The sequence below is a fragment of the Stegastes partitus genome, unplaced genomic scaffold (genome assembly GCF_000690725.1).
Source record: "Stegastes partitus isolate 25-593 unplaced genomic scaffold, Stegastes_partitus-1.0.2 Scaffold1503, whole genome shotgun sequence".
NCBI lineage: Eukaryota > Metazoa > Chordata > Actinopteri > Pomacentridae > Stegastes > Stegastes partitus.
In genome coordinates, this window is record NW_007579234.1 from 1 (window position 1) to 25,882 (window position 25,882).

Sequence of the window (25,882 nt, forward strand, 5' to 3'; positions counted from 1 at the left end):
AAAGAACAGCAGAACATCTCTGCAGAAACTTGTGCACCACTGGTGTACTGGATGAGGAAGAAGATTGAATCCATCATCCAAAACAAAGGGTCATAGAAACAGCAAATCTAAACTGATAGCTTTTAAATTATACACAAGAGTAAATACGTCGCTTTTAAACATAGAAATAATGTGATTATCATAAAGTGATTCACTTTTGAATAATCTGGCATTCAAGTGATATTGCAGAGGGTGTGCTCACTTCTCTTCTCTACTTCACGAAGGTTTTAAATTCAGCAGTTTCAGCCAGTCCAGTGCAACAACAGTTAAATCTATTTGCTGTACAGTTTGTGATGTTCTGTTGATATCTTCACTAACAATGAACTCTGGCGATAAACTGATTGTAAAATTGGACTGATTTTGTGGTGAAACTGTGGTGAGCTTGATTAAAATACAACATCTGAGATATTTATATTACATTTGTAAATTAGCAGATAAAATACATACAGACATACATGAATGCATCGGCGTGAACATCTTGTCATTCCTCCATAATCAGTAGCTTCATGTTTACGTCTTGCTTGCAAGCATCAGCTGAAACTGAAAAGTGCAACTTAATATGCAACTAAGATTTGTATTAAATTGACGTACCACATGTGTGTTTGTTTGTTTGTTTGTTTTAGGTTTTGACACGTTGAAAACTGTCCGGTTCATATCAGGTGCAAGTAAATTTGCCAAATGCTCATTTGTCAAAAGAAAAGAATACAAGCACTGCGGTGAAAAGACATTAAATTCTCCAAATGTTGAAGCGTTGCTATTTTTTTATCTAATGAGCACGAGAAACAAGTTGTGCAAAAGTTGAACAGTGAGTGAGTTAGTGTCTCCTCCGCGGCAGATGTCTCAGCCTGTGCACAGTTTTTGTTGGAAGCATCTCTGTTCATTTGGATATTTTTTTTCAACCTCCCTTCCTTGCAGATCAGTTCTGAGATATTTTATGAGTCTTGCACACACCACATGTTTAAAATCCCCTCGCAGATTTCCAAATTTCCAAAAGCTTCAGCTTGTTTTCTTAAAGTAGTTCATAGTTCAAGTCTGCTGTGGATCACTGTCTGCAGTAGAAAACACTTTCTTGACTCTTGGACATTTGCATCCACAAGTTTATGATTTTTTTAGTGGAATTCTTCCCTTAATCCGTGTTATGTTTCCTGTGGCATCGGCTCCCCACAACCTCAAAGCAGAATATTTCCATCTCAGTGCTGGAACTAATGACTGTGTTCTTTTTCATCTGTCAAATATATTTCACATTGAGTCAATTAGTTGTTGGTCCATAAAATGCAAGAAAATGGTGAATGATGTCCATCGATGTTTCTCAAAGCCCAAGATGATGTCTGCAAATGTCTTGTTTTGAGGAGGAAGGACTCTAGAGAAGGTTCACATTTCAGAAGATGGATTCAGATCATTTAAAAACGACTTAAACCAATTAATTGAAAAAAATTGGTTAGCTAAACAGCTGATCAATAATCTGATGCAACTCAACTGTCAACGTGTTCCATTCAGCAATGTAATTCTTCCTTTTTTCTCCAAACACACCAGTTTGAACATCATAATAATCAGCATAGAACTCTCCTGAACTGCTTTACCATTTTTCAAAGACAATTAAGTCCAAACAAGTGACTGAAATTCAGAGGCACTGCAAGTTTTTTTTGTGTTTCTGAAATAAAAACAACATCTTAAGAAAAAAAAAAAATTGCTGCAGAGGTTGCAATTCTTTTCATTCCAAAAGTCAACAAGACGGCGAATTTAAATCGTCCAAACCAGGCATTCAACTGCACTTTGTTATCGTAGATGACAAAGAATCCAAGTGGCTTTAAATATGCACCGATGAATTAAATGCACACACATTTAAGTTGACATATTAAACGTTCACATGGGAAAAACAAGACGCTTTTTAATCACAGACACAAAGGGCCAGATTGTTATTGAATTAGTCGTCCATCTGTGGAGCTGTTTTCCGTTTTATCTTATTTCCAATTATACAGTTTTCAGATCACGTTGCACCCACTACACACAGGAATTAACCACCCGAGTGGCAACACATCAGCAATTCAGCCGGCTTTTATAAATCACTTCTCAGATTGTTTCAAGTCGCTATTAAATCGTTCATTTAATCCCATTAATGTATTTTCCCATATTAGGCTCATTTTGTTATGTACAAGCCGAGCTGTTGTTTTCACATTTTTTCCTGTTCGAGGGGAATGACGTCGTTTATAAATGCGACATCAAACGGCAGCTTCTGTAGCAAATCTGCATCGTCTCACCATAACCTCAACAAATCATGCTTTTGTTGTTGATTGAGCAGCAGCTGCTTCCTATTACGTTCATACTGCACTCGCCTGTTATGGCAACAGAGCAATGTTTTGGTTGCTTTATTTCACAGGAAGGATTTCATTTGTGGGCGACGGAAAGATGCTTCCAAGGTCTGATGTTTAAGATGTTAGGAGATGAGGTATGTCAAGAAGAATACGTCACAATATTCAGAAATCAGACTAAACTTTTCCTGTTTTAGGTCAGTTAGGATTACCAAAATTATTTCTATTTGCTAAATGCCAGAATAATGAGAGCTGTTTTTATTACTTTTTCAAAGTCAGAAGTTTATATACACTAAGATGCCTTCAAGCTATTTGGGAAAAGTCCAGATGATGATGTCATGGGTTTGCAAGCTTTTGATAGGTTAATTGGATAGTTAATTGGAGGCACACCTGTGGATGTATTGTAAGGCACACCTCAAACACACTGCTTCCTTGTGTGGTAACATGGAAAATCTAAAGAAATCAGCCAAGATATCAAGAAGAGAACAGTGGACCTCCACCGGTCTCCTTCATCCTTGGGTTCAATTTCCAGATGCCTGAAGGTTCCACATTCATCTGTTCAAACATTTATACGCAAGCCTAAACACCATGTGAATGCCCAGCCATCATAGTGCTCAGGAAGGAGGCGAGTTCTGTGTCCCAGAGATGAAGCATTTTGGTGTGAAATGTGCGCATCAACCCCAGAACAAAAGCTAAAGACCTTGTGAAGATGCTGCTGAAGCTGGTAAGAGAGTCATTATCCACAGAAAACCAGTCCTGGACCGACATGGACTGAAAGGCTGCTCAGAGAGGAAGACACCAAGAGCAACATAAAAAAAAGCCAGATTACAGTTTGTAAATACACACAGGGACAAAGACCTTCATTTGTGGAGACATGTCCTGTGGTCTGATGGAACTAAAACTGAACTGTTTGGCCTTAATGACCATCGTTACATTTGGAGGTAAAAGGGGGAAGCTTGAAGCCTGAGAACACCATCCCAACTGTGGAGCACGGGGGTGGTAGCATCATGTTGTGGGGGTGTTCTGCTGCAGGAAGGACTGGTGCACTTCACAAAGTAGATGGTACCAAGAGTCATCATAAGTTTGGTAAATGAGGTGTGGAATCAACCCAGCAGTGGCAACTCTTAATATTGCAATTAGGATACTGATAGTTATCTTTGCTGTTGGATGGAACTGATCCCCAAATACAGAATAGCGCTCTGGTTCACCGTTTATACCTACTTGAAGTTTGACAGTGCTGCATTTCCACATCTCGTCAGCACAGGTCTTGTGTACATACGTTGTACATATTCCTGCTGAGAGGTGGGTGACATCAGCATGTCAACACATTGCTGCCCCTCCTGCCAGGATATAAAGAGAACAAAAAGCTGAAATCGACACCCGCAGACCAGAACCTCAGGAGTGCAGCCTCCTCATATCACAGGTGAGGCACCACCTTGTTTGATCTTTCGTTCTCATCACAGTTCATAATTGCTTTCATCCCATTTCTAGGGTTTACGCCGTGGCATCATTTCACCTCGTGGAAGACTGAGGTGAGGTTCCTGCACCTGTTCGGCTGCTTTGACTTTGACTGGGTGACAGCGAGAAGTTTGGTTCTGCAGCTCCACCTTCCCTCCGGCTACGGTAAGTCTCCATATCTGCTCAGTATCCCAGTGATGCTTCTCAGTGAGTTCGCAAAACCAGACAGAATATTGTTTGGATCAGAAGTAATGCAACCATGTAATGAAGACAGGAGCAGAGCCAGAAGCTCAGTTTAAACAGTCTGAGGAGAAATAAACTCATTCTGAGAGCGGAGGCATCACGAAATGTTGTTTTTTAAAAGAGAGATCCAAAATGATGATTACATCGTGTGCTTTCTGCTCTGACCCTGATCCTCGTTCTGTCTCCCAACCAACACATTCTCTGGCGTTCGTTTTGAGGCCAATGTGGTGTAAATTACGCTTTATTGGAATGACTCTAAAGTCTGCTGTGGAAATTTGATTAAAATCTCCTTCATCTGCAGCAGTGGAGACCAATCTGAGAATGGCTTTGACTGCGTCTGTCACCTCTGGTGCTTCTCTGTATCGGTTGCAAATTGGCAAAAAAAAAAAAAAAAACATCCAGCGTGACATTATGCTGCGTTTAAATGTGGTTGATTTTACGTTGTCTTTGCGCTCCAGGTCAAGCTGCAATGAGGTTGTGTGCGGGACTCTGCGCTGTCCTGCTGTTGCTGAGTCAAGCTCTGAGCGGGTCTCAAGCAGCTGGTTCAATGATTATCAAAAGTAAGAGCTCCCCGAAATCATCGATTATGTGGGCACGGGAAAAATCCAGAAAATAAGAAATGCAGCATGACATAATCTGTCGCACATCAGTGCCCACTTCAATGTTTGTAATCAAGATATAAAACACTCTAATATTGTTGGAGGCAGTTGTAAGGACATATGTACGGTATTTATTACAGCTTTTTCTTTCAGCTGTTTATTGGATTGTATTATCTTTTTATTCAGTAGCCTCCACTGACAGATACTTAATAAACACGTATGTATGCTTACAAAATATAGTATTATGAGCTCTTATAAATCATTTATTGAATGTTAATTTACTGCTTATAACTGCTAAATAACCATAAATACAGAATGTAGTTAAGAAACTGGGAAATAATCCAAATGTTGTTTTTTTTTATATATAACTCATCTTATCAACCATTTTAAAAACTGGATCTGTTCTGTTTTGTTCCTCATAGACAGATGAAGACCTGATGATATATATATATATAGTTACAACCTGAACAGGTCATTTAAATACAGATAGACTTTGGGAAAAGAAAATTTTCAAACAAAACCTGATCGACAATTAACTCTACCACCGTTTGTTGTTTAAGCAAAATTAAATCATATTCTGTAGATTTTCACATTATTATGATTTAATTTTTATTGTTTTACAATTTTGAACATTTTGTGCCTCCATACATCAAACTTTTTCCTTTTTTATTTTTAAAAAATTAATATAAAATTTGTAAAATACGTTTGCAGAAGAAGCTGAAATGCCAGATATCACAAACCCTGAAATTTAAAGCAAAACTATCTGCATGCCTTGATACCATTAGGCAGAAGTGATGCAAGACTTTTTTTTTTCTTTCTTTTCAATAACCCTTTTCTGAATAAGCCAACCCAGCTACTTGTTTAAAGTTCCCTGTCACTATGAGGCAACATTTAACATTTTCTAAGGGCGAGGTGATTATTTTAAACTGTCAGACTTGGTGGGTTTTGATATTTTAATCAATTTGTCTTCGCTTTATGTGTTTCTTTTTCATCCACGTTGCTCAGATCCAGACATCGATGCCTCCTGGTACACAGGCAGAGGGATCAGACCGGTTGGGAGATTTGGCCGAAAAGTCCACAGGAGAAATGAGCGTCTGGGTTTCATCACAGCCGGAGTTTATAGACCGAAAACTGGCAGCAACGTCTGGATCACACAGTGAAAAATGCTTGTGGATGATTAAATATCTACTGTGTTTTCATTTTTCAGTGTTCAGTGTGGGGTTAGAGATTTGGACGCAGATTTAGGAGTCGTCAAACATTGCGTGAGTTATTTTCTGTACGTTGTTTTTTTTTTTTTTTTATAAATGATTTGTGTTTTATTTATAAGATCTTAGTGAGGGATTATGGGAGTTTTTCAGCTTTCAGGCAGGGAGGTAATAAAAGTATTTTAACGATATGTGGCAATCAAAATGTGAAAGTCCGTGAAAATCCGTCCACTTGTACTTCAGAGAGTCCTGGAAAGGGCTTCGTATGGGAATAAACTACATGAATGAACAGCGTGAAATAATAAAGTTAGAATTCAGTGTCGCGTACTGCTTTGTTTTATTGTGTTTGTTGGAGATGTGAACAAGTTTCCTGCGCTGCATTCAGTATTTTAGAATATTGTATATACTAACTATGCAGATAGTACTCAGCATTCCTACCAACACCTTGATTGTTTGCATTCCTGACGTAAGTCCGTGACTAACTTCTTACATTTAAATAAAGATAAAAACTGAATCCATAGTTACGGGAGCCAAACCTGACAGAGGAAACCTGTCTCACTACCTAAAATGATGAACACTAAACTCCCATAAACAGTGCCGTTATCGTTGACTCTGATCTTAATTTTGATTTCCCCATTAGAAACACGACTAACACATTCTTGTATCGTTTAACAGACATCACCACACTGACAGACATGATGTTATATTCAGCTGTTTGTCTGGTGTGTCTAAGAAAGCTACTGATCAATCATACAGAATGCAGCAGCTTGTGTTCTAATGAAAACCAGCCCGCATTCCTCCAATATCAGAAGTCCCATATTGTGCCTCTTTTCAACCAGTTAAGTATAGGATGTCCCCAAAATATGTCTTTGAATTTTTCAGCTCAAAGTGCAGACATGATTAATTTTATCATGACTATATAACCCCTGTTTTGTTTTGTTGTTCCGCGTCTTTAAATTCTGCTGAGTTGCTGCCATCTCCGCTCCCTTCAGGAAAAAGACTCTCTCTGCGTCTGTAAATGACAGAGCGTAGCAAAACAGCTGACGTACATGTAAATGAGAGAGGGAAACCTGTTGTCTAACTTGCTTTCTCTGAGCAATCACTTTACATCAAAATATTGGAGACTTTGTTTTTAATTTTTTTGACATGCGGCTAGAAAATCAGCAGTTTAGAAATGGCTCTGGAGTTAGCATGTAGTATTACTGGGCTGATTTTCAGTCACTGTCTCGTCTCGCTGTGTTGTCTGACTATATATATATATATATATGTTATATTATAAGGAGAACAGCTTTATTAGGAATTTGACTGTAATGAAATGTAGAATATGTGAGCACAGAGCAGAGCAGCAGGGAGGCAAAAATATGTTAACAGCAGCTGAAGTTGAGGCACAACAGGCAACATGAAAACATATTAACCCACACTTTCCTTGTTTATCGGTTTTTAAATTGATCCTAAAATGAGAATAATACTACCACCGCCATGCTTGACGCTAGGTTTGGTGTTCTTGAGGTCAAAGGTCAAGCCTTAAGGTGCTGCTGCCTCCACAACCTGATATTAGACAAGCGGAAGAAGATGATGGATGGATGGATGGATGGATGGATGGATGGATAGATGATCTTAAATTGAGAATAATACTACCGCCACCATGTTTGATGGTAGGTTTGGTGTTCTTGAGGTCAAAGGTCAAGCCTTAAGGGGCCACTCATAGAGAAAGGACTTCTTGCATAGCAGCATCCTATGGCAATGTTGTTGTTTTTTTTAAATAGATCTTAAACTGAGAATAACACTCCCACCACCATGCTTGACGGTACATTTGGTGTTCTTGAGGTCAAACGCTGAGAAAGAACTTCTTGCACAGCAGCATCCTATGGCGATGTCAGACACACCTGACTGCAGATACTGACACCTGTCTTCCAGCAGCTTCTATTTCATTGCAGACCTACTTTTGGATGATTCCTCGTTGACTCTTGAATACTATGAGCAACTGTCTCTTAGCAGCAGGTAACAACTTGCATTTTGGGGATCTGTAGTTGCTTTGAAATGACTCCAAGTGACTTTCCTGACGTGTTCAAGTTGCTGTTTCAGCTCTTTAGAATTTACAATTGCAGCATTTGTGGTTGAGTCCAATGAGTGGATCAAATGAGCCCTATTTAAATTGATTCAGACAAGTCAGCAGCTGTAGTCAATCATCATTAGAAACTCAAGTCTTTACAAGCGTATGTGAACTCTGGCCTGTAGATCCTCTGGCTCAAACCTTCTACAAGCTTTACCTTTAACACCTTTGGTACAGTAACTATTGAAGCAATTCCTTCTAGCTGCACGATGGTTTACATAATCAGAATTAAGCATTAGTCAGCTTTTTGCCATCTTTCAGATAATTCAGACTCCAGTTATTCAATTGTTTATCTTGACTTTATCAATATTTAGGGATGAAGAGTTCAAAATGGAGAAAAGATCATGAGATCACTTAATTGGTTTCTAAAACATCTGCAAAATCTGAAAAAAAAAATCTGCAACAAAAAGATTTACGCGCTCATAATGACAACCAAATCATCCCTCTTTTATTGTTACTGCATTTCATCAGCTCAGTGTGAGGTGTTCCTTTGTTTCTGCGACGATTCCAAATCAAAGAGGGGCCAGCATCCCCTCTGGCTCAGAGGACGATTGGTTTCAATCAGCATAATAAAGCCTCATTTCAGCGATGATTTATCATCGCAGCAATGTTTTAAATCACCGAGCATCAAGAAGTCCACACATCCTGCAGAGAAAGTTGCTTTGTATGGAGAAAACATGGGAGAACATTGCGCAAAGAGCCTGCAGGGGAGAAAGGTTGCGTTGCGCCGTATGGGGGCTACAGCTGTCCAAACGCAAACAGAAGTTTTTCATCCGCTGCCACAATAATCTTTTAAATTTTTATTGTATTATTTATGATGTTCGTTGTCTTGCAAAGTTTATGCCAATGCACAGTGTTAGCCAATCATTATGCCAGGAAAGAAAAATGATCTCTACTCCTAAGAAGACGTTAAAAAAAAAAACACATGCGACAGCTCTGACTTTTGGACCTACCGTACCCAAGAGTCTTTGTGTTAACGCAACGTTATGCAACTTTTTAAACTCAGAATAATAGCTTCAAAATCATGCACATGGTTGCCTGACTTAACATATCGACTCTGTTCTGCACAGTCAGCTCAGGTGATTGGGTGTAATCTCCTGCAAGAAGTGTGCAACATTTTACAGCACCATGTCACCCTCCACCAGTGATGGAGCTTGAGCTAGCTATGGTCCAGCTTAAGGTCAGACATTACCTTCATGCTAATTGCCACTGTAAAATTTAAAGAAGAAGAAGAAGGTTTCAGTACATGGCAGAGGCAATACTCAGAAGTAAAATCGAGAAAAACAAGAAAAAGAGGGAATGACTGAAAGGCTGCAAGACAGAAGCTGACTTGCTGGTTCTTGATCATAAGTCAAGTAAGCCCAGTTTGACAGAGCAGTGGTCGCCAGCCAGACATCTGAATGGAAGGACTCGGCATCTGCTTTATTCAGCTGATGGATGTAGAGTTTGTCTTTGCAGTTTCACGCAGCTTTCCTCTCCTCTTCCACTATCTGTTACTGTTACAGGAAGCAACAACAACACTCTGAATGAGCCACATTAATGACAATACTCACAACCCTGCATGCACATGTTCACGTGCAGCCCCAAAATTTGCGACCGTGCCAACAGTCCACGCTGGAAGCACACGGACTGTCAGGAAAACAAATGGTGGAACACACCAATACTTCATCATCCCCACCCATGTAATTCATCAGATTTTTGACATTTGCTTTGATTTGCTGCTTCGTTCTTTCCACCAATGGTGCTCAGATATAGTTAGAAGTTCTAAATTTGCTAGAAATCCTGTGCTCAGCTCACCTCATGAATAATAACTGACACAGTCCAATGTGTTGCTGTATCCTGTAAGTAAGAGCCTGTGTGCAGTAAGTCACAGCCAGCCTTCCAGAGACATCCACGGGAGCCTTGTGTGTTTTTCTACATTTGATATGTGGGGTAATGCAACCATCCTCTCAGCACACCAACTCATAAATATTGTAATATAAATAGAACATCTGGTATCCGCTCTAAAAGTCGGTCTGTGTACAGTGATGTGGAAACCTTGACTTGGCCTTTAGGTAGCTGGAATCTAACTTAGCCAAAGGAAGAGCACTTCTGTCCAAAAAAACATTTTAATCCACAAAAGAAACTGAAAAACAACTCTAAAGTTCACAAATGAGTATATAGCGTTTTGTCTGTTTAATGTGGTCACAATTAAAAATGTAATAACAAGGCAAGAACATATTAATCATGTCCCTGTTGCTTCAAGGTTTGTCCATCAGGCTTCAAAGCAGCCTGATAATCAAACCGAATTCAGCTTTCATTTTGCCTAATTAAATCTGTTTGAATTATTGACACAATCAGAGACATGTGGACTTGATATTAATCTTCTCATGTCAGTTTTGAGTTGAACCAAAGAGTTTATCTCACCGGTCAGTGAAGCCAAGACTAAAACCAAGAGGGACACCAAGTGAACACAGTCAGTATTTGATACTTCTGGAGTTATTTCTTTTACTGTTTGTGTGTCTGTGACTCACATGAAATCTTTTCCAACTGCATAATAGAAAAATTTGTAATTCCATAAAATCATGTAGAAATTAAATCTAAAACCCGGCCCTTTATATCAATGGATTTATAATCTTCACAAAGGTCTCTAGAAACTTGGAGAACAACTGAACTCTGCAAGGGGGGATCTCCGTCTGAGTTTAATTGCACGCAAATATCAGGCAGGCAGGGGACACACAGTGGAGGTTGTTGGTGTCGGTTCAACACTTGGCAGGGGTTTGCTGCCTGCTGGAAGCTGATCCCAAACCCACTGAGGAAAATCAGTACAAACAGTTGGAGACCATAAACAAATAAAAATGGATAAAGCTCTGTTGAGTAGAGCTATAACAATAATAATAAAAACAATTGTTGTGAATGTGACAGTGAAATAAACCAAACTAAACATGCATTCCTTGGTTAATCTAATGCATATCCGGATACATGCTATGGTGTGCAATAGTTTAGAGGCAGAACCACAAATTCAGAATCTACAAGCTTTTGCACTGATTTTTTTAGCTTTATGCTGATTATGGCAAACAGAGAGAAACAAAAGCAGGCAGCCAATGGTCACACAGATCAGGGCCCGACTTTGCAGCAGTATCCAAAAGGATTGAATCGGCCTGGATGACGCAGGTCCACGAGCGTTGGCTCCTGCCACTCCGACAGACCTCCCTGCTGCTCTCCGATGCACTCGTTCACTCTGTGGGCTGAACCAGAGCTCCGTTACCAAAAGACATCACCCTCGCAGCTGTATTACACAAGAGCATGCAGGCATTTTGAAGGCCAGCAGTTTGGGGCCGTAAAAAAGAAAACTGGCACGTCAGACCTAGATTTAGACAGGATTTTATAGTTTTCAAATTGCCAGTTAGGTTGTTTACATGAAGGGTGATGAAGTGGATCCTGTTGCTTCTGCTGGTGTCTACTGCTCTCTAGTGGCACATGAATTGCAGTTCTTTGGACGTTGAACCTTTGATCCCTGTCAGGCAGATACTCTTTTCGAAGCCCTCCTTAATAAGATTAGAACCCTAAAAGTCTATATTTTAAAGGGTTATTTTAGTGGAACTTGCTGCGACAGGCTTCCAGAAAATTGAACTCCCATATTAAAGCCCCAGTGTATTTCTTTGTAACTTACCTATAGCTAGCAGCAGCTCACTGACTTGATCTCCTGACAGAGCTGAGGTTTCCATAAAGAACAAGCCCCTTTCATTGGCCAGACTCTGTCCCTCCTGTAGTATAAAAAAAAGAAACCAGAGCTGCTTGTCACTGGTAAGGACCTGCTGTAAATGTGATTGTGTATATTAGGTAGTGATTCATTAGAACTTATTCATGTTCTTTTTGGTGTCTATATTACCCTTGTTGACACTTGCCGATCCGTATCGAGATCTGCCTTGTTGCCCACCAGCCATATGACAGTAGATCCTGCAATGTATTGTTTCTCGAGCTCCTTGAGCCACACTTGAGCTCTGACAAACGTTTCCTACGGTGACACAAGCACAGAACAACACATGATGGCATGCGCTAGCCAAGATGGGATAAGATAAGTAATTTCCACCATCAGGTTCCTTTTTACCCTTTTGCTGATGTCGTAGACCAAAAGTACAGCGTGGGCTCCTCTGTAGTACAGTGGGGTGATGCTGTGGTACTTCTCCTGCCCTGCAGTGTCCCAGATTTCAAATCGAAAAGTGACGTCGCTCAGATGCACCATCCGGGTAAAGTAGGCACCTGGAGGAGCCAAAACTAGTTAGCTTGTTCTCCAATAGGCCTAAAGAGGGGGTGGATTATATTTAAGTAGCACTGGACCAGGACGTGTGTGTTTCAAATTGAAAGTAGTAGTAAAAGCCAGTTACACATCAAAACAAAGTCAAACTATGATGACATGAAATTTTGTAAAGTAAGTATTCAGATAATACTGGATCAATAAATTGAATAAAGCATGACTAATAAATAGTACTCAGAGGAGCAAGATGTTGGCAGATACATTCAGCATAGTGAAACATCTTTCTGCAGTTAATGTGCAAAGTAGAGTAAAAACTGTAGAATATCTAGAGGTTGCAAGAATGTAAACAGTAAAATATATCTGAAGTATGTAGAGCCCACATTTCTTCTAGTATTAGTAACGCTCGTGGGTGTGACATTATTATTATTACTTTTTTTTTTACTAGAAAGTTCTTATGTGTCTTATATGAGCAACTTTTTTTTTTTTTAAAGCCTTACTTTACAATTTTGTCTAGTTAATATTTCATTTTGGGATCTTAATAGAGTTACTGGAGTTAGATGAGAAGATAGATACCACCACAGCCTTAACTTTAAGCCCCGATTGATCCCCACAACTTCATTATTCAAAATATGAATAATTCTCATCAAAGTAAATTCAACAGTTGTGTCTTGACTGTTGATCAGACAACAAAAAAATAAATAAATAAAAAACTGTATATGTTTCACAGAATAACACGTGGCATGTATCTCCATTTAACTTTTTTCTATACTAGGTGATCAATTAATCATGAAGAATGTAATTTTCAAATCTGTTGCCACCTTGCAGCTCTGATCTGATGGACTTCATGACTGTGCTCAAAAAATTAAGGGAATTTGGTAAAAACACAACTTTAAAACAAATCAGCACAATCCAAACTTAAAGAAGCCAAAATCCTGTTTTTCATTGTTTCTTTCTTTAAATCGTAAGTACATGTATGTGTGTTACAGTGTGTCTCAATACTAACAAAATATAAACATTCATATAACATATAAACATATAAACACACATATAAACAATGTAAACATGTTTCTCGACCTGTTGTGATGTCACAACAGGAGAAGCACCGCCCCTTAGCTGACTTATGTGTAGTTCAAATTGTGATTAATCAGGTAGTAGACCCAAGTAACATGGAATATTAAAGGTTTCAAGGTCCCTGGGTGATTCTAACACTGGATACCGCTCTTGTGTCTGTATGTTATTTAGGCTAGCTACAGCAAGGACACAGTTAGCCTGGTTAAGCATGGCGGAGAACAACACTAGTCCGACTCTGTCCAGTGGTCGCCTGACTAACTGGAGGAAGACTTCAGGTATAAGCTTGCAATTCATGTAGATTTCTTAGAAACAACAACCTGTGGTCAACCTTTTGTTGAAGCTTTGGATTGTGCAGTGAGGCCGCCCTGCTAGTTTACTTCAATAATTCTCCATTTCAATGGCAGCCATGCTGGGGGTTTGTATGCTAAGCTAACTATCTCCAGGCTATAGCTTCATAGCCAGCATAAAAACATAAGAGCGGCATCAATCTTCTCATCTAAGTCTCTGTAAAAATAAATAAATAAATAAAATAAAAATCAGAATGTCAAAATTTAAAACTATTCCATCATGAGAGTCAATAGATGCAACATGATGGTATTGAACCCCTGCTGTCCACAGCTCAGAGTGTCATGAACTCACAGCCCACTGTAGGTGATGTACTGCTGAACTGGTCCTTGCTGAATCGTATAGCCAGACTGGACTTTCCCACACCGGAGCTTCCCAGGAGTGCCATCTTAACCCTGAGGGTCTTCACCGGCTTCCTCAGAGCGTCACTGTGGTGCTGGGCTCCGCTTGGGAGACTTTCCCCCATTGAGAATTTTACTTGACTCCAGAACAGCGATGTGCAACAGGTGAACAAGGTATAAGAAGTCAAGAAAGGTCCTCAAAGTCCGGATTCGGCTGTCTATTTCCAGGTGGAATTCTCTCCTTTTTGTTGGCTTTGTTTGTAAGACTCTGCGACTGTGGCAGCGTTGCATTGAAAATAAAAATAAAACCAAAGTTCAGTCTTGTACGAGCCGCCAACACAAGTTTACTTCCTTGTACACACCTACACTTGACCTATAAAACCCAGTCGAGCATAAGTAAACCATTACCCGCCACCTTAGTAGTTTGGCCTCATTCAGGACGACTCTATTGGCCAATCTATGGGCATGCTTCTCTTAATGGCATTTGTGGAATTCCTGCAAAGAGAAAGTGAAAAGGTTGTGGGGAAACTGTTGATCCTATTCCAAATGTCACTGGTGCTTCTCCTTAACTCAGCTGTGCATGCTATAAGGAAAGAAGATCACTCATTCAAAATGACATACAGAAACACAGGGAGTTGTCTGACTTCGTGTACATGCAGTATGTCAGAGATGTTATGTGGGCTGCAGCTGGCCTGTTTTTAACTCCTCGTCTCCTTGCATGATGCTCTAACAACACAGGAGGGCAGCATTGCATACATTATAGACTTGTGAATCCATCCTCTGATATTCTCTTGTAAAGGATGGTTTCATTTGATTTTGACTATTAAATATAAAGCTTTGGCATGGAAAAGCTGATTCAGCAAAAAATATTAATGAATTCCAGAAAATGTTAGTACTCCACCAGTTTGTTCAAGCCTGATAATCCATGTTATCCCAGCTTCTTGTCCTGTCGGGAATGTTTCTCAGTTTTTAATGCCTCATAAATGTTTAGTGGGGTTGAGGTCAGGTGACTGAGGAGGCAGCGTGAATCGTTTTGTGCAGGAATTCAAACCGGAGCGTGTTTCTGAAGGCCAAAGAGCTACTTCTCCTTTGGTCAGGGTGGAGTCGATTCAAGTCTCCAACTGCAAAGTGGCAAAACACCCTCTGACCGAAAAATTCCTGGCAACATATTCAACTGTGGGTTTGATGCCCTGTGGCGTCGTTCTTTCCAGTGTTGCTCTTCTTACATACATCCTTCTGCTGCAGTCGTAGTAAATGGGAAGTTTTTCCATCATCCGCAGTCAACCACTGCCATGTTTTGGCCCAAATGAAGCTTGGATGCTACTCGTCCTCTGATTGATTTGGTTCATTCAGTCGATCTAGATATAGAGCAGTATGTGAAGTAGTTCTTCTTTATATCACGTCGTGTTTTTAAGTGTTTCTAAATCCTCAAACTCTGAATATTTCCAGGTTTGCATGAGTTTATTCTGAAAATATCAGCCATGCTCTCTTACAAGTGCCCTGAGCCGGGTAATAACTTTCCATCATCATCTCACATCTTAGTAAGAAAAACATGACCTGTGCATCATTTCCCTTGTGAATCTGGTCAAACCTGTCTTGAAATTACACTGTAATGAGAGACGGCACTGTTGTCAGCCTTATATTTCTTTAAAAAAAGATAAAAGACCAGGTTTATTTGTCCCTTTAAGGTTGCAAAACAAAGAAACACAATGAAGTACAATAAAAATGTATGCACCAGAAGCTCACATTCCTCACCATGACAGTACTGATATGACATTAGACTTACAGGAAAAAAATATCCAACAAAAAAAGTGTTTCTACAGTTTGCAGTTCCAGCACAGTGTGAACAGCTATCCCACACACTGCACTGAGCTGTTACATCAACATTAGATGGTGTTTGACTTGCAGTATAAAGCCATTCAGACCGGAGGCCACGTCTATCTCTTTAAGAAACGCTGGACTGTTTTTAGAGCAGGCTGGTCATCATTAAAAATAGCAGAGGGGGTGTGAGAGAGTGGATAGTCCACACTGCTGAAACTGAGCCCCTGAACATGTATGATGTCCCTGTCCAGAGGTTGAAGGTGCGTTCAAGGACTGTGTGGAAAGTACTCATCCTAGAGTTTGAACATGCACACATAACCAAAACAGTTTAATTAATTCATTTTGATTAGTGTCTTCTTTGTGGGTAAAAGTTACCGACTCAGTATATGGTTACCACAGCTTTTAATGGCAAAAACGATGATTTCTGCACACATGAATGCATTTTGTTCACTGAATTGCCCAAAGGAATTGAAAAATAAATATATCCGTGGAACCATTTCTCTGCTGGTTCCATAGAGATGCATTTTAAAACCACAACCAGCCCCCATGCAACTGCATAAAACTCAGTAGTTCTGACAAACCCCAACATATTTATAGTGATTGTGTAGAAATCCAAAGTTTCTCATTCTTGCCATTGAAATGAGTATCGCAGATTCCTATATTCAAATAAAGAATCTTATAGTTAAAGCAGGTATGATTTAGCTGTGGATTTATCTGAAGCTCTTGAACAGACTCTTACTAACTATAGAATAGTACCTATACCGTTTCAAATCGTGCACTTTTCATTTTCAGGACATACTACAGCCTCCCTTACAAAGAGAGTACTGTTGCATGCTGTATGTATACAACTATGACATTCCACTTAAATGTGATGATTCTGCTCATATATCCATCACAGTCTGCACCTGTTTGTGTGTCTCTGCAGCTCAAGCTTGAACTGTGACACATGCAGAGGACTGGGGGGGTCAGAGTTTCTGGCAAACTGCATTTGACATACTTTGTATTGGAACAGGGCTGCAAGGTGGCGCAGTTGGTTAGCACCGTTGCCTCGCAGCAAGAAGGTCGCCGGTTCGCGTCCGGGATCTTTCTGCATGGAGTTTGCATGTTCTCCCCACGTTCTCCCCGTGCAGCGTGGGTTCTCTCCGGGTTCTCCGGCTTCCTCCCACACAGTCCAAAAACATGTTGAGGTTAATTGGTGATTCTAAATTGTCCGTAGGTGTGAATGTGAGTGTGCTTGGTTGTCTGTCTCTAAGTGTAGCCCTGTGATAGACTGGCGACCTGTCCAGGGTGTCTCCTGCCTTCACCCTGAGTCAGCTGGGATAGACTCCAGCCCCCCATGACCCTAGTGAGGATTAAGCGGTGTATACATAATGGATGGTAAGTGCTAAGTGAGATGCTAGTAATGAAACATACTAGATCTTTTTTCTGGCTTACTATACAGTGTGTATACAGTGCACTCCTGCTTTGAGAAAAAAAGAAAAAGAAAGCTGGGTGGACAGTTTAATTCAAGATTCAAAACCATAATTTGTCACAAACACAATTATACAACAAATCAGTGCAACATAGACACTTTTGACATGTAATTTACATTTAAGTTCCATTACATTTACATTTTGCAGAAAACAAATGATAGCATTTGGCAGTCCTTAACAAAATACACATTGAACCTGACAGGTAGGTACTTGATCGAGTGACCAAAACAAAAACAAAAAAAAGACAAAAAAGTGCTCAGTATTCCATCATTCAGTGGTATAACAACAAAGAAGTAAAAAGATGAGATAAAATAAATAAGATCAAGATACATAAAAGAGGGTGACATAAAAATCATAGTTGGACTTCCACATGGCAGTCCTACCTGCTTAGTGATTAGTGAACAGTGATTTTTTGGGATAAAAGAAAAAAAGAAAACATAAACGAGCCATTTTGCCACCCCAGTCTTAGTAATGGTCTCAGCCCGGCCTTTTTTTCCATTATGCTACGACAAAAACCTAAATATCCGACAGCCCGTGAAGGCAGCCTGCGAGAGTTGAGTCTTTGAAGCTGATCAGTGATCAGACTCCGACAGGTGGTGGAGGCGCACCGCTGCGACGTGAACGCCTCACCGTTGGAGAACATTTTTTTTTATTTTTTCATTTTAGTTCAGCCACAGTTAACGCTTCTACTTTTTCTTTTTTTTCTTTTTTATAGTCGGTGTTACCTTTACCGTCTCGGACAGCCAGGTAGGCTCTCGGTTTAACGGGACACAGCGCGAACTTCTCACCGAATTTTTCCAGTAAAAAAAAAACAAAAAACCGAGCAGAGGCGCACGTGCTGCAGATGCTGGCGCGTCGTCCGCGAGCACAGGAAGAAGTGCGCTGACGGATGTCTCACAATGACCCACGCCGTGAACGCGGCCAGCCACGGGTTCGTGTGTCATCCCTCCGCCGACTCCTAACTCGACGTTTTTAGCCGCGCGTGAGACCGAACCGCTCCGTTTGGATTATCGCCGCAACCGTGAATTGAATTGAATCAGCCGCGCGTGGATGAGCGTTTGAACATGGGCACTCAGGGCACGGGACGGAAAAGGTCCACCAAGAAGGAGAGGTCGACGGCAGAGGACGATGCCCTGAATCTCATAGCCAGAGAGGTGAGCGGGGCTTTACAGTCCCTTATTGGCATATTTCAAGAGAGAAACACAACTTTGAAGAGCCGCAACTTGTATTAATCCGCACCACAGTGACGCTCCTTTAACATTATACGAACCTACCTTCTGTCTTCCTTAAACTTTTATAGAGAGACTTACAGTTGCAGTAACTCTTCATTTCTCATGTTTAAACTCCAACAAATTAACCGAAATGGCCAATTAACTTGTCGATTAATCGATTAGTTGGGTCTACAAAACCTCAGAGAATGGTGTGTCACCAACACAAGATGACAGATGTGTTGGTTTATCCCAAAGATATTCAGTTTATAGTCATAGAGGAGGAAAGAAAGCATTCATATTTAAGAAGCTGAAATCAAAGGATTTAGATTTTTTTCCCCTTAAAAAACTACTCAAATCGATTAAACACACGTCAGAATAGTTGGCAGTTCATATAAGTCAAGAAATTGATTATCATTAAGGCTCTAGCTTATATCCTCAATAAAAACAAGTAGGTCTTAATACACTTGACTGATTATATATATATATATATATATATATACCTGTGTATGTATTTTTTATCTACGTATGTGTATATATGACATCATTTTTCACCATTTCCTGACATTTCTGACCAAACAACTAATTGGTGACAATAAATAAATGAATCAACAATGAAAATAATTTGTTAGCAATGTGTTTAAAAATCTCTTCTTTCATTGGTCCATTTATCCTCCTTTACATTGAGAAAAACTCACAAGCCAAAGAGCACATACATAAGCCTATATTAGCCCTTAAGCTTTCAACTATACATGCAAATTACTATAATTTACATGAACTCAACCCCGCTGTTAATTACCTTTCATTGCAGGTTCTAGTGTTTATCTGCCAGTTGTGTACAACGTTCAGGGCCGGTGTCGGCTGACATGTTGTTAACCCGATACATCAGTCTGTCAGAACAGCCCTCTAATGTGATATTTGTAATTATCATACATCATAATCTCTTGCAGAAAACTCTGCGCTCAAGGCTGCGTGAAAACCCATTGCAGCGGCAGATCTCGTAAACACATGTGATTAAGATGGTTTACTGTACTTTGGAATAAGCCTTTCGTGTGCTGACCTGCATGAATCGCTGGGCTGCCTCTGAATATTGCGAGACCGGAGCTGGCAGCGGTTGCCTGTAGTTGCTTCTGACAGGTGCTGAAGTCGTGTCACAGCAGGTTTCAAAGTGTCTAATCCCTTCTATTATTATCTGCTCTAGTGTGGTGTAAATTGGTGTTTTATAGTAGGAATAGTGTCTTCGAGACTTAAGTCGGCCCTGTTTGAAGTGTGATACCCGGCAGTCGTTTTGCAATTACAAAGCTAGATGTCAATATTTATGTGTATTAACAGAAACCTTACTTTTATTGTTAACTAGAAACACTGCAGCAGCTTTTGAATATGTATATTAATGGAATATTGGGTGTACTATAGTGAGATGGTGAGAACCTGAACCAACAGCCTGATTCAGCGCTGCTTGGTTCAGCTGGGAGGAAGTTGTGTCTGTGCTAACTCAACCCGGATGTTTCAGCAGCTTTGCATATCGCTTTTTAACTGACGTGCTCGCCCCAGAGTCTTGTTAAATCCTGCAGAGGTTTGGCTGTTTTAAAGATTATCTACCGCCGCTTAGCTGCTTTGACTATTTACACTGGAGTAGGCCGTCTGAGGTTGCACATTCCTGCAGCTAGTAATTGTTTCTTGTCGTAGTCTATTTGCAGGGGCAGGAATGTTAACTCAGCCGAGGTTTGAGGAGATGAGGAGTCTGACAGAGCTCACAAACGGTAGCGGCAGATATTGTCCAAACAGGAGATAACCTGCGATGACTGACTGACTGGCTCCTCATCTGAAGGCACAGCTCCAGCAATAAAAACTTTTAATTGTGGTCAGTTTTCTCTTCCATCCGCGCAGCAAGGAGAAAGTCTGCGCCTTTAAGCAGCAGATGGGTCAAGTCCCTCACTGGCAGTCCTCTGACAGGATGGTATGCCAGCCCTGATGAGCTGGCCCGTTCTGCAAAAGAGTTTTAAAAATAGACGCTCCTGAAAGATCAGCTGTTGCAGCCACCCCAGTTTTAGATTTAGTCTGTGGGTGGGGGGATGGGCACGGAGGAGGATGGATGTGGCTCACCAACTGGCCGACCCACCAGCGTAGGAACGGCTTCTTCTGCTTCTACCCTGTTGCAGAATTTAGTCTGTACAGTTTAGTACAAGCAGTTTGATAGTTCCTGCTTTAAGTTGTGAAAGTTGTGGTGAGTCGGTGTTATGTGGCTGTACGTTTCTCAACCCTCCTTTAATGATTGCGAGGCTCTGAGAAACTGACAGTAATGTAAACCTGACTAATCGTGGAACAAATGGGAGAAGACCACACAGCGGGAAAGAATGTCCACGCTGGATACCAGGGCGTTAGTTAGCCTGTGCTTTGGGGGAGTTGGTTCCCTGCCTCCTGTCAAACAATCTGAATCCAGCTGTAAACATGAATTTGTGCTGCAACTCAATGATAGTGCTGTAGCTGACCTGTGTACATACGAATAAAGCGTTCAGGGCTGTGTTTGTCTTTACCGTGTAATTTAATTAACATGAATGTTCGTCTCAGAAGCCATTTACAAACAATTTTGACAAATAGAGGAATAGCATCTACTGATTTTTTGCAAAGAATTATGCATCCTCTAAATATTTAAGTACGCTGTATCGCCAAAACCATGAGTGCGTTGGAGAAACATGTCAAACACACTCTGGATGATCTAATTTAGAAGCGGAGTACTCTGCTGCACATCCTCACGGGTGTTTTCAGTCATTCTTGGCTGATTAAACTGATCCACGAATTCACCAGATTTCGAGCCTTTTTCTCAGAAGTCATTTTGACATGTCACAGCAGGAACAACAGGTGTAAACAACCAGATGAATGATTTCCACGTCTTCAGTTTCAGGGCCGCGATATCCATGCGTCCCGCTCGCCTGCTTTTCGGGGACGCCTGAATCGAACAGTCATGTTAATGCTGTTAGTGACACCTGTGCTTTTTCGTAGCAGCCTATGACGAGGCAAAATTTCTGCTATGGTGGGAACGATTTATTTATCCTGCCTGGCAGCAAAGCTAACAGAGTCAAGGACGTATCAGTTGAGCACAGTCTGCACACACCCACACGGTCCTAAGAGGAGGTCTGATCAGACAAACTAAAATCACTTGTCTGGATTTATGGCTGTTCATTAAATGCATACAGTGTCAGCTATCAGCAGTAATAACACCACCACCACCACAGTAGCAACAAATTAAGCATGACCACCATTAGGGGAAAAAAAGTGCATATTTCCTACGCCGAATGACTCGGCAAAAAATCAGCAAAGTGCATCCCAAATGGTAGTTTGTAGCCTCTAGCTTTGGACAAGTACTGGCTTTAGGGGTGAAAACATCTGCGATATTCCATCCCACATGTTTTGCTCTGGCTAAGCAATTATTAAATGAATTACCATTAAATGTACCTATGATAACTAGAGGAGAAGTTGTACTTGCTTTGGCGATGTCACAACTTTTTCACCGTGAGAAGGACTTTTATTTTGGTGGCATTTGTGTGCAGTTGGAAAATTGCCAGTGAAATTTGGCTTCAGACATGAATTTTCCCCTCAAAAGTGATTTGTAGTGACTTTTCCTCTAGTGCCTCCTTAGGTCAACATTTTTATTGAACACTATCTAAAACTAATGGAACAACCTCAGCTGTACTTTGTGTCGACTGCCAGTTAGCAGATGTTGGGGGATGCTACAGCTAGATGATAAATGTGGTAAAGAGTATACTGGCTAAATGTTCATAAACATTTTTCAGTATCAACAAGAGACGTCTGCAGCTGTTCTGCTTCTAGACAAAAAATGAATGTAAATAGGAACAGGAAAATGCTGATTGCTTAGAAGGATGTGCTTAAGAGGAACACCTGCTGTTAGAGACCTGCAAGACCAACAGGTGATGCATCGTTCCTATTTCTTACATGGGAAGTGCACGCTCAGCATACTTCTCTAACAGGCCTTCGGTGCTTGTTTGCTCGTGGAGGGTTTTGGACCAGTCCGCTGCAGCTTTCGGGTTTGGTGATTACTTACTTACCAGCTGAACATAAAGCTCTGAGAATGAGACAATTTAGTAAAAAAGGATTATTCAGATTCCCACATGCACATCTTGCTGTCAGGGATTTCAGCGTATTTGTGACCAGCTGTCTGTCAGTTAAGCTACATTTGTGCTTGCTCTAGGCTTTTAAACTGCAATTATCAAATTTATTAAAAAAATTCTAAGTCAATTTATCATTTCCAACATGTACTTGCTGGTGGATCACCTTTTCTTTACAGCTGCGTTGTTTCCTGCATTCTCAAAATAGGAAACCTGTGCTTAGTGTCACCATTTTAACCATCACCGTGTCACAGGAATAAGCTGAGTGTCCAGGCAACACTGTACCAGCTAACCTGGGGACTATTCAGGCTCAGCAGTCCGTTATACACTGTGAGCTTACACTATTCTACTCCCACACTACATCTTCCTCCTAGGAAATGCAAAACCCTGCAGCATTTTCAAAAATGTTCTTACAAGTGAATGTTAAATAGATGCTATTCGGGGTCTGTGGTTTTCTGTTTCTCACACTATACAAATGCAAAAGGATATGTTGAGGACAGGTTTAGTGTACAAGTGCAGTTGTATTGAGGTTATTTTGACAATTATTCATCCAACGCTAAGTTGAATCCTCCAATATTGACATCGAGCATGGTTATTAACTGGGCTAGAAAAAGATATCTGAAAATGATTCTCTTGGTTTGAGTGGGTTTTAGTGAGTAGCCAACATGACAACAGTTGTTCATGTAGTGTGCAGCGTGCACTGATCTGCCACAACATTAAAACCACCTGCCGGATCTCCATTGTGCTGCCACAATACCTCCGACCCACCGGACAGTGGACATGTGATGTGGGCAGCAGAGTTTTGGGGTTTGGAGATGGGGGCCCCAAGCTCGATTCAGCGCGTCTCATGGATGCTGGCTTGATTTAGTGAGAGTTGGGTTAATGCCTCGACCTCTTTGTTATGTTACTGGAGCCCTCCCTGGGCATTTCTGTGGTATGATGAGGCACATTGTTCTGCTGTGGGAGCGCTGTTACCAACGGGGCGTTTGCTTGATCTGGAACAATGTTTGGGTGGGTGGTACGTGTCAAGGTAGCATACACATGAACGATATGACCCAATATTATCCAACAAAACATTGCATTCTAACAAGACAATCAGTGCTGTACACTTAATATGTCAGTGGCTTTAATGTAATGGGTCATTGGTGTATAGAGTACTAGTATTGCCCAGAAATGATTGTTTCTTGGGAACGAGCTAACGTTGACATAAACAGATTGGTTTGGTGGCCAAGTTTCACTTAGCTCTCAACCTCCCAAAATACAGCTTATAATAAATGATTTATATATTATTTAAAAACAACCAAATGAATTAAGTTACAGTAAATGCTCTGCTTTTATACCACCATAAAATATTTTTTTTATGCTTTAAACTCTAAGCAGTTGTAGTTAGTTACCTTTTTAAGCACAGTTGTTCCCCTCAGTTTGGTCTTGCATATCGATTGTCACAGTAATGACAACGGTCTTTAGGAATTTGGCTACAGGCAAACTCTGTCTTTCTTCAAAGCTTGCGGTGAAGATTCTGTCGTCGTGTCAATTACACCCAGTCACACCCAGCTGTATGTGGCCAGCGTGGTTAGTTTGTCAATGTTCAATTTAGCTAGACAGCAATAATCACACTGACAAGCAGTGTAAGGGTTGTACATGTCAAGCATCTGTTGGAGAGTCAAAACAAAAGTGCTTCCTGACAAACAGTAGATTGCGTCCAAGGTTATTTACTTCTCTGACACACTCCTTACAGAATAAAAACTTCCCTTCTTGCATTGTTAATGGAGCAGCTTCAAATTTAGTTATATTACAAACGCACCCCTTAAAACTTGGCCCATATTGTGTGGATCATTATGAAGCTGTCTAATGCACAAGCACTGTTAGCATCAAAATGATCATCCACATTATAACAACGATAAAGCCTCGTCCAGTTCTGATGCTTTGTTTGCACTGGGTCAGCCAGCTGTCAGAACTGCCCCGTTAAGCTTCGTTTAAACATCTGGATATTTAACAGTTGATGTAATTGTGCAGCGATGACGATGTCTGCAGAAGATCAGTGTTTCACATTGACTTTGTAAAGATGTCGGAAGGCTGTTGCTAACATTTAACTTGAGGGATCATTACCGTTGTTTCCATAACAGTTTTCATGTGCATTTTGTAGCATCTCATCAGAAAGAGTTGATGGAAACAATTCAAAAAACGAACCCCAATTTTGAATAAAAAATGCGCTTTTTACAATTGCTCGACTTGATCTTTTATATATATCTATATATAGCATATTGAATATTGGAAACACCTTTTCTTTAATAAGTTCTGACATTGAAAGCATTTAACTAATGGGACTGATCAGCTGTTTCCTTTTGTTCTCTACATCGCCGAACAGCATGAAACATGACCACATATCAGCTGATGTGAAAGAATAATTACAACTTTCCCAACTGAAAACCGTTTCTCAAGACTTCGCTATTTTTCTCCTGTAGATGACTAAAGTCTTCTTCTTCTTCTTTAAATTTTTTAAGCAGTTGGGAAACAAGTGCTTTTATCTCCAGTTAATCTTGTTAATGTAAACAAGCCTAACTTGCATTTCTCACAAACCTGCTTGACGACAGTATAGAAACACAGCGATTGTAACTAAGTACAGCCTCGCACAGCTGCTTTTACGGCTGCAAACTGTACGGCCCGATGCACAGTTCACGTAAGTTTATGAACACAACAAGCAGTGCTCGGACCAACCAGAGCGAATGCCAACCCCAGATTGTTTCCAAGACCACAGTAGAAAACAAACAGAGTGGCCATGCAGGAATGTGTACCGCTGTACTGACGCCACTGAAGCAATAAGAATTGAAACAAGCACCATTGATGCAATGCGTTTCCTTTTCAATAAGTCACGTTTATTAACAGACGGAGGAAATCTGCCTTGAAGGACGTCAAATTTTCCTGTTAAAGGATCTGCAGTGCTCTACTTGAGGCATCATGTTTCGTACGTCGCCCTCATTGTGTGGCAAGTTCTAATCTCACATGTAAATCTGACTGATAAGAGATGTTTGTCTGTGAGCTGGACAGGTGAATGCTCACCCTGGCACGGCATGGAAGACATGTTCAAATGTTTTGTCTTGAGTAGGAGGTGCAGGTGATGTCTCTGCTGCAATCTGTTGGACAGTGTTGATATTTTCTCTACAAAATGAGAAGATTTAGAAGATAGTGGAATTGATTACATACTAGAAAAATGGGTTTAATGTGTGTAAAGATTAGCTTTAGATCATGGTTTGAATGAAGAGCGACTCTGATAATATTCCCAGAAAATCAAGTTTT

At 40.5% G+C, this 25,882-nt stretch overlaps 3 protein-coding genes across 3 annotated transcripts in view; 2 read left to right on the forward strand and 1 right to left on the reverse strand.

Moving 5' to 3' along the window:
- The first annotated feature begins 3,729 nt into the window (after nt 1–3,729).
- On the forward strand, nt 3,730–6,163 carry prlh (prolactin releasing hormone). The gene is made up of 4 exons (XM_008300145.1): nt 3,730–3,771; nt 3,840–3,971; nt 4,508–4,609; nt 5,654–6,163. Exons 3-4 carry the CDS (start codon nt 4,519–4,521, stop codon nt 5,806–5,808), a joined length of 246 nt encoding a protein of 81 aa, XP_008298367.1. The 5' UTR covers nt 3,730–3,771; nt 3,840–3,971; nt 4,508–4,518; the 3' UTR covers nt 5,809–6,163.
- A 4,587-nt stretch (nt 6,164–10,750) lies between these two features.
- LOC103370946 (ras-related protein Rab-17-like) lies at nt 10,751–14,085 on the reverse strand. Its single transcript, XM_008300146.1, has 5 exons — nt 13,914–14,085; nt 12,057–12,208; nt 11,838–11,963; nt 11,619–11,712; nt 10,751–11,193 (listed from the first exon to the last, which is right to left on the reverse strand). The coding sequence occupies exons 1-5, from the start codon at nt 14,083–14,085 to the stop codon at nt 11,063–11,065; spliced, it is 675 nt and encodes a 224-aa protein (XP_008298368.1). The 3' UTR covers nt 10,751–11,062.
- A 3,666-nt stretch (nt 14,086–17,751) lies between these two features.
- Nucleotides 17,752–25,882, forward strand: part of lrrfip1a (leucine rich repeat (in FLII) interacting protein 1a) — a 61,825-nt gene continuing 53,694 nt past the window's right edge. The window contains exon 1 of the mRNA XM_008300151.1: nt 17,752–18,407. Coding sequence (XP_008298373.1) covers nt 18,318–18,407 — 90 coding nt within the window. The 5' untranslated portion in view covers nt 17,752–18,317. The remainder of the gene's footprint in view (nt 18,408–25,882) is intronic.

What these genes read in the sequence shown, in the direction of transcription:
- prlh (XM_008300145.1), top strand. Translation starts at nt 4,519, where the DNA reads ATGAGGTTGTGTGCGGGACTCTGCGCTGTCCTGCTGTTGCTGAGTCAA. An exon ending in TGGTTCAATGATTATCAAAA is followed by an intron (nt 4,610 to 5,653) that starts GTAAGAGCTCCC and finishes CACGTTGCTCAG; the next exon opens with ATCCAGACATCGATGCCTCC.
- LOC103370946 (XM_008300146.1), bottom strand. Translation starts at nt 14,085, where the DNA reads ATGGGGGAAAGTCTCCCAAGCGGAGCCCAGCACCACAGTGACGCTCTG. An exon ending in TCTACGACATCAGCAAAAGG is followed by an intron (nt 11,964 to 12,056) that starts GTAAAAAGGAAC and finishes GTGTCACCGTAG; the next exon opens with GAAACGTTTGTCAGAGCTCA. An exon ending in ATCGGCAAGTGTCAACAAGG is followed by an intron (nt 11,713 to 11,837) that starts GTAATATAGACA and finishes TTTATACTACAG; the next exon opens with GAGGGACAGAGTCTGGCCAA.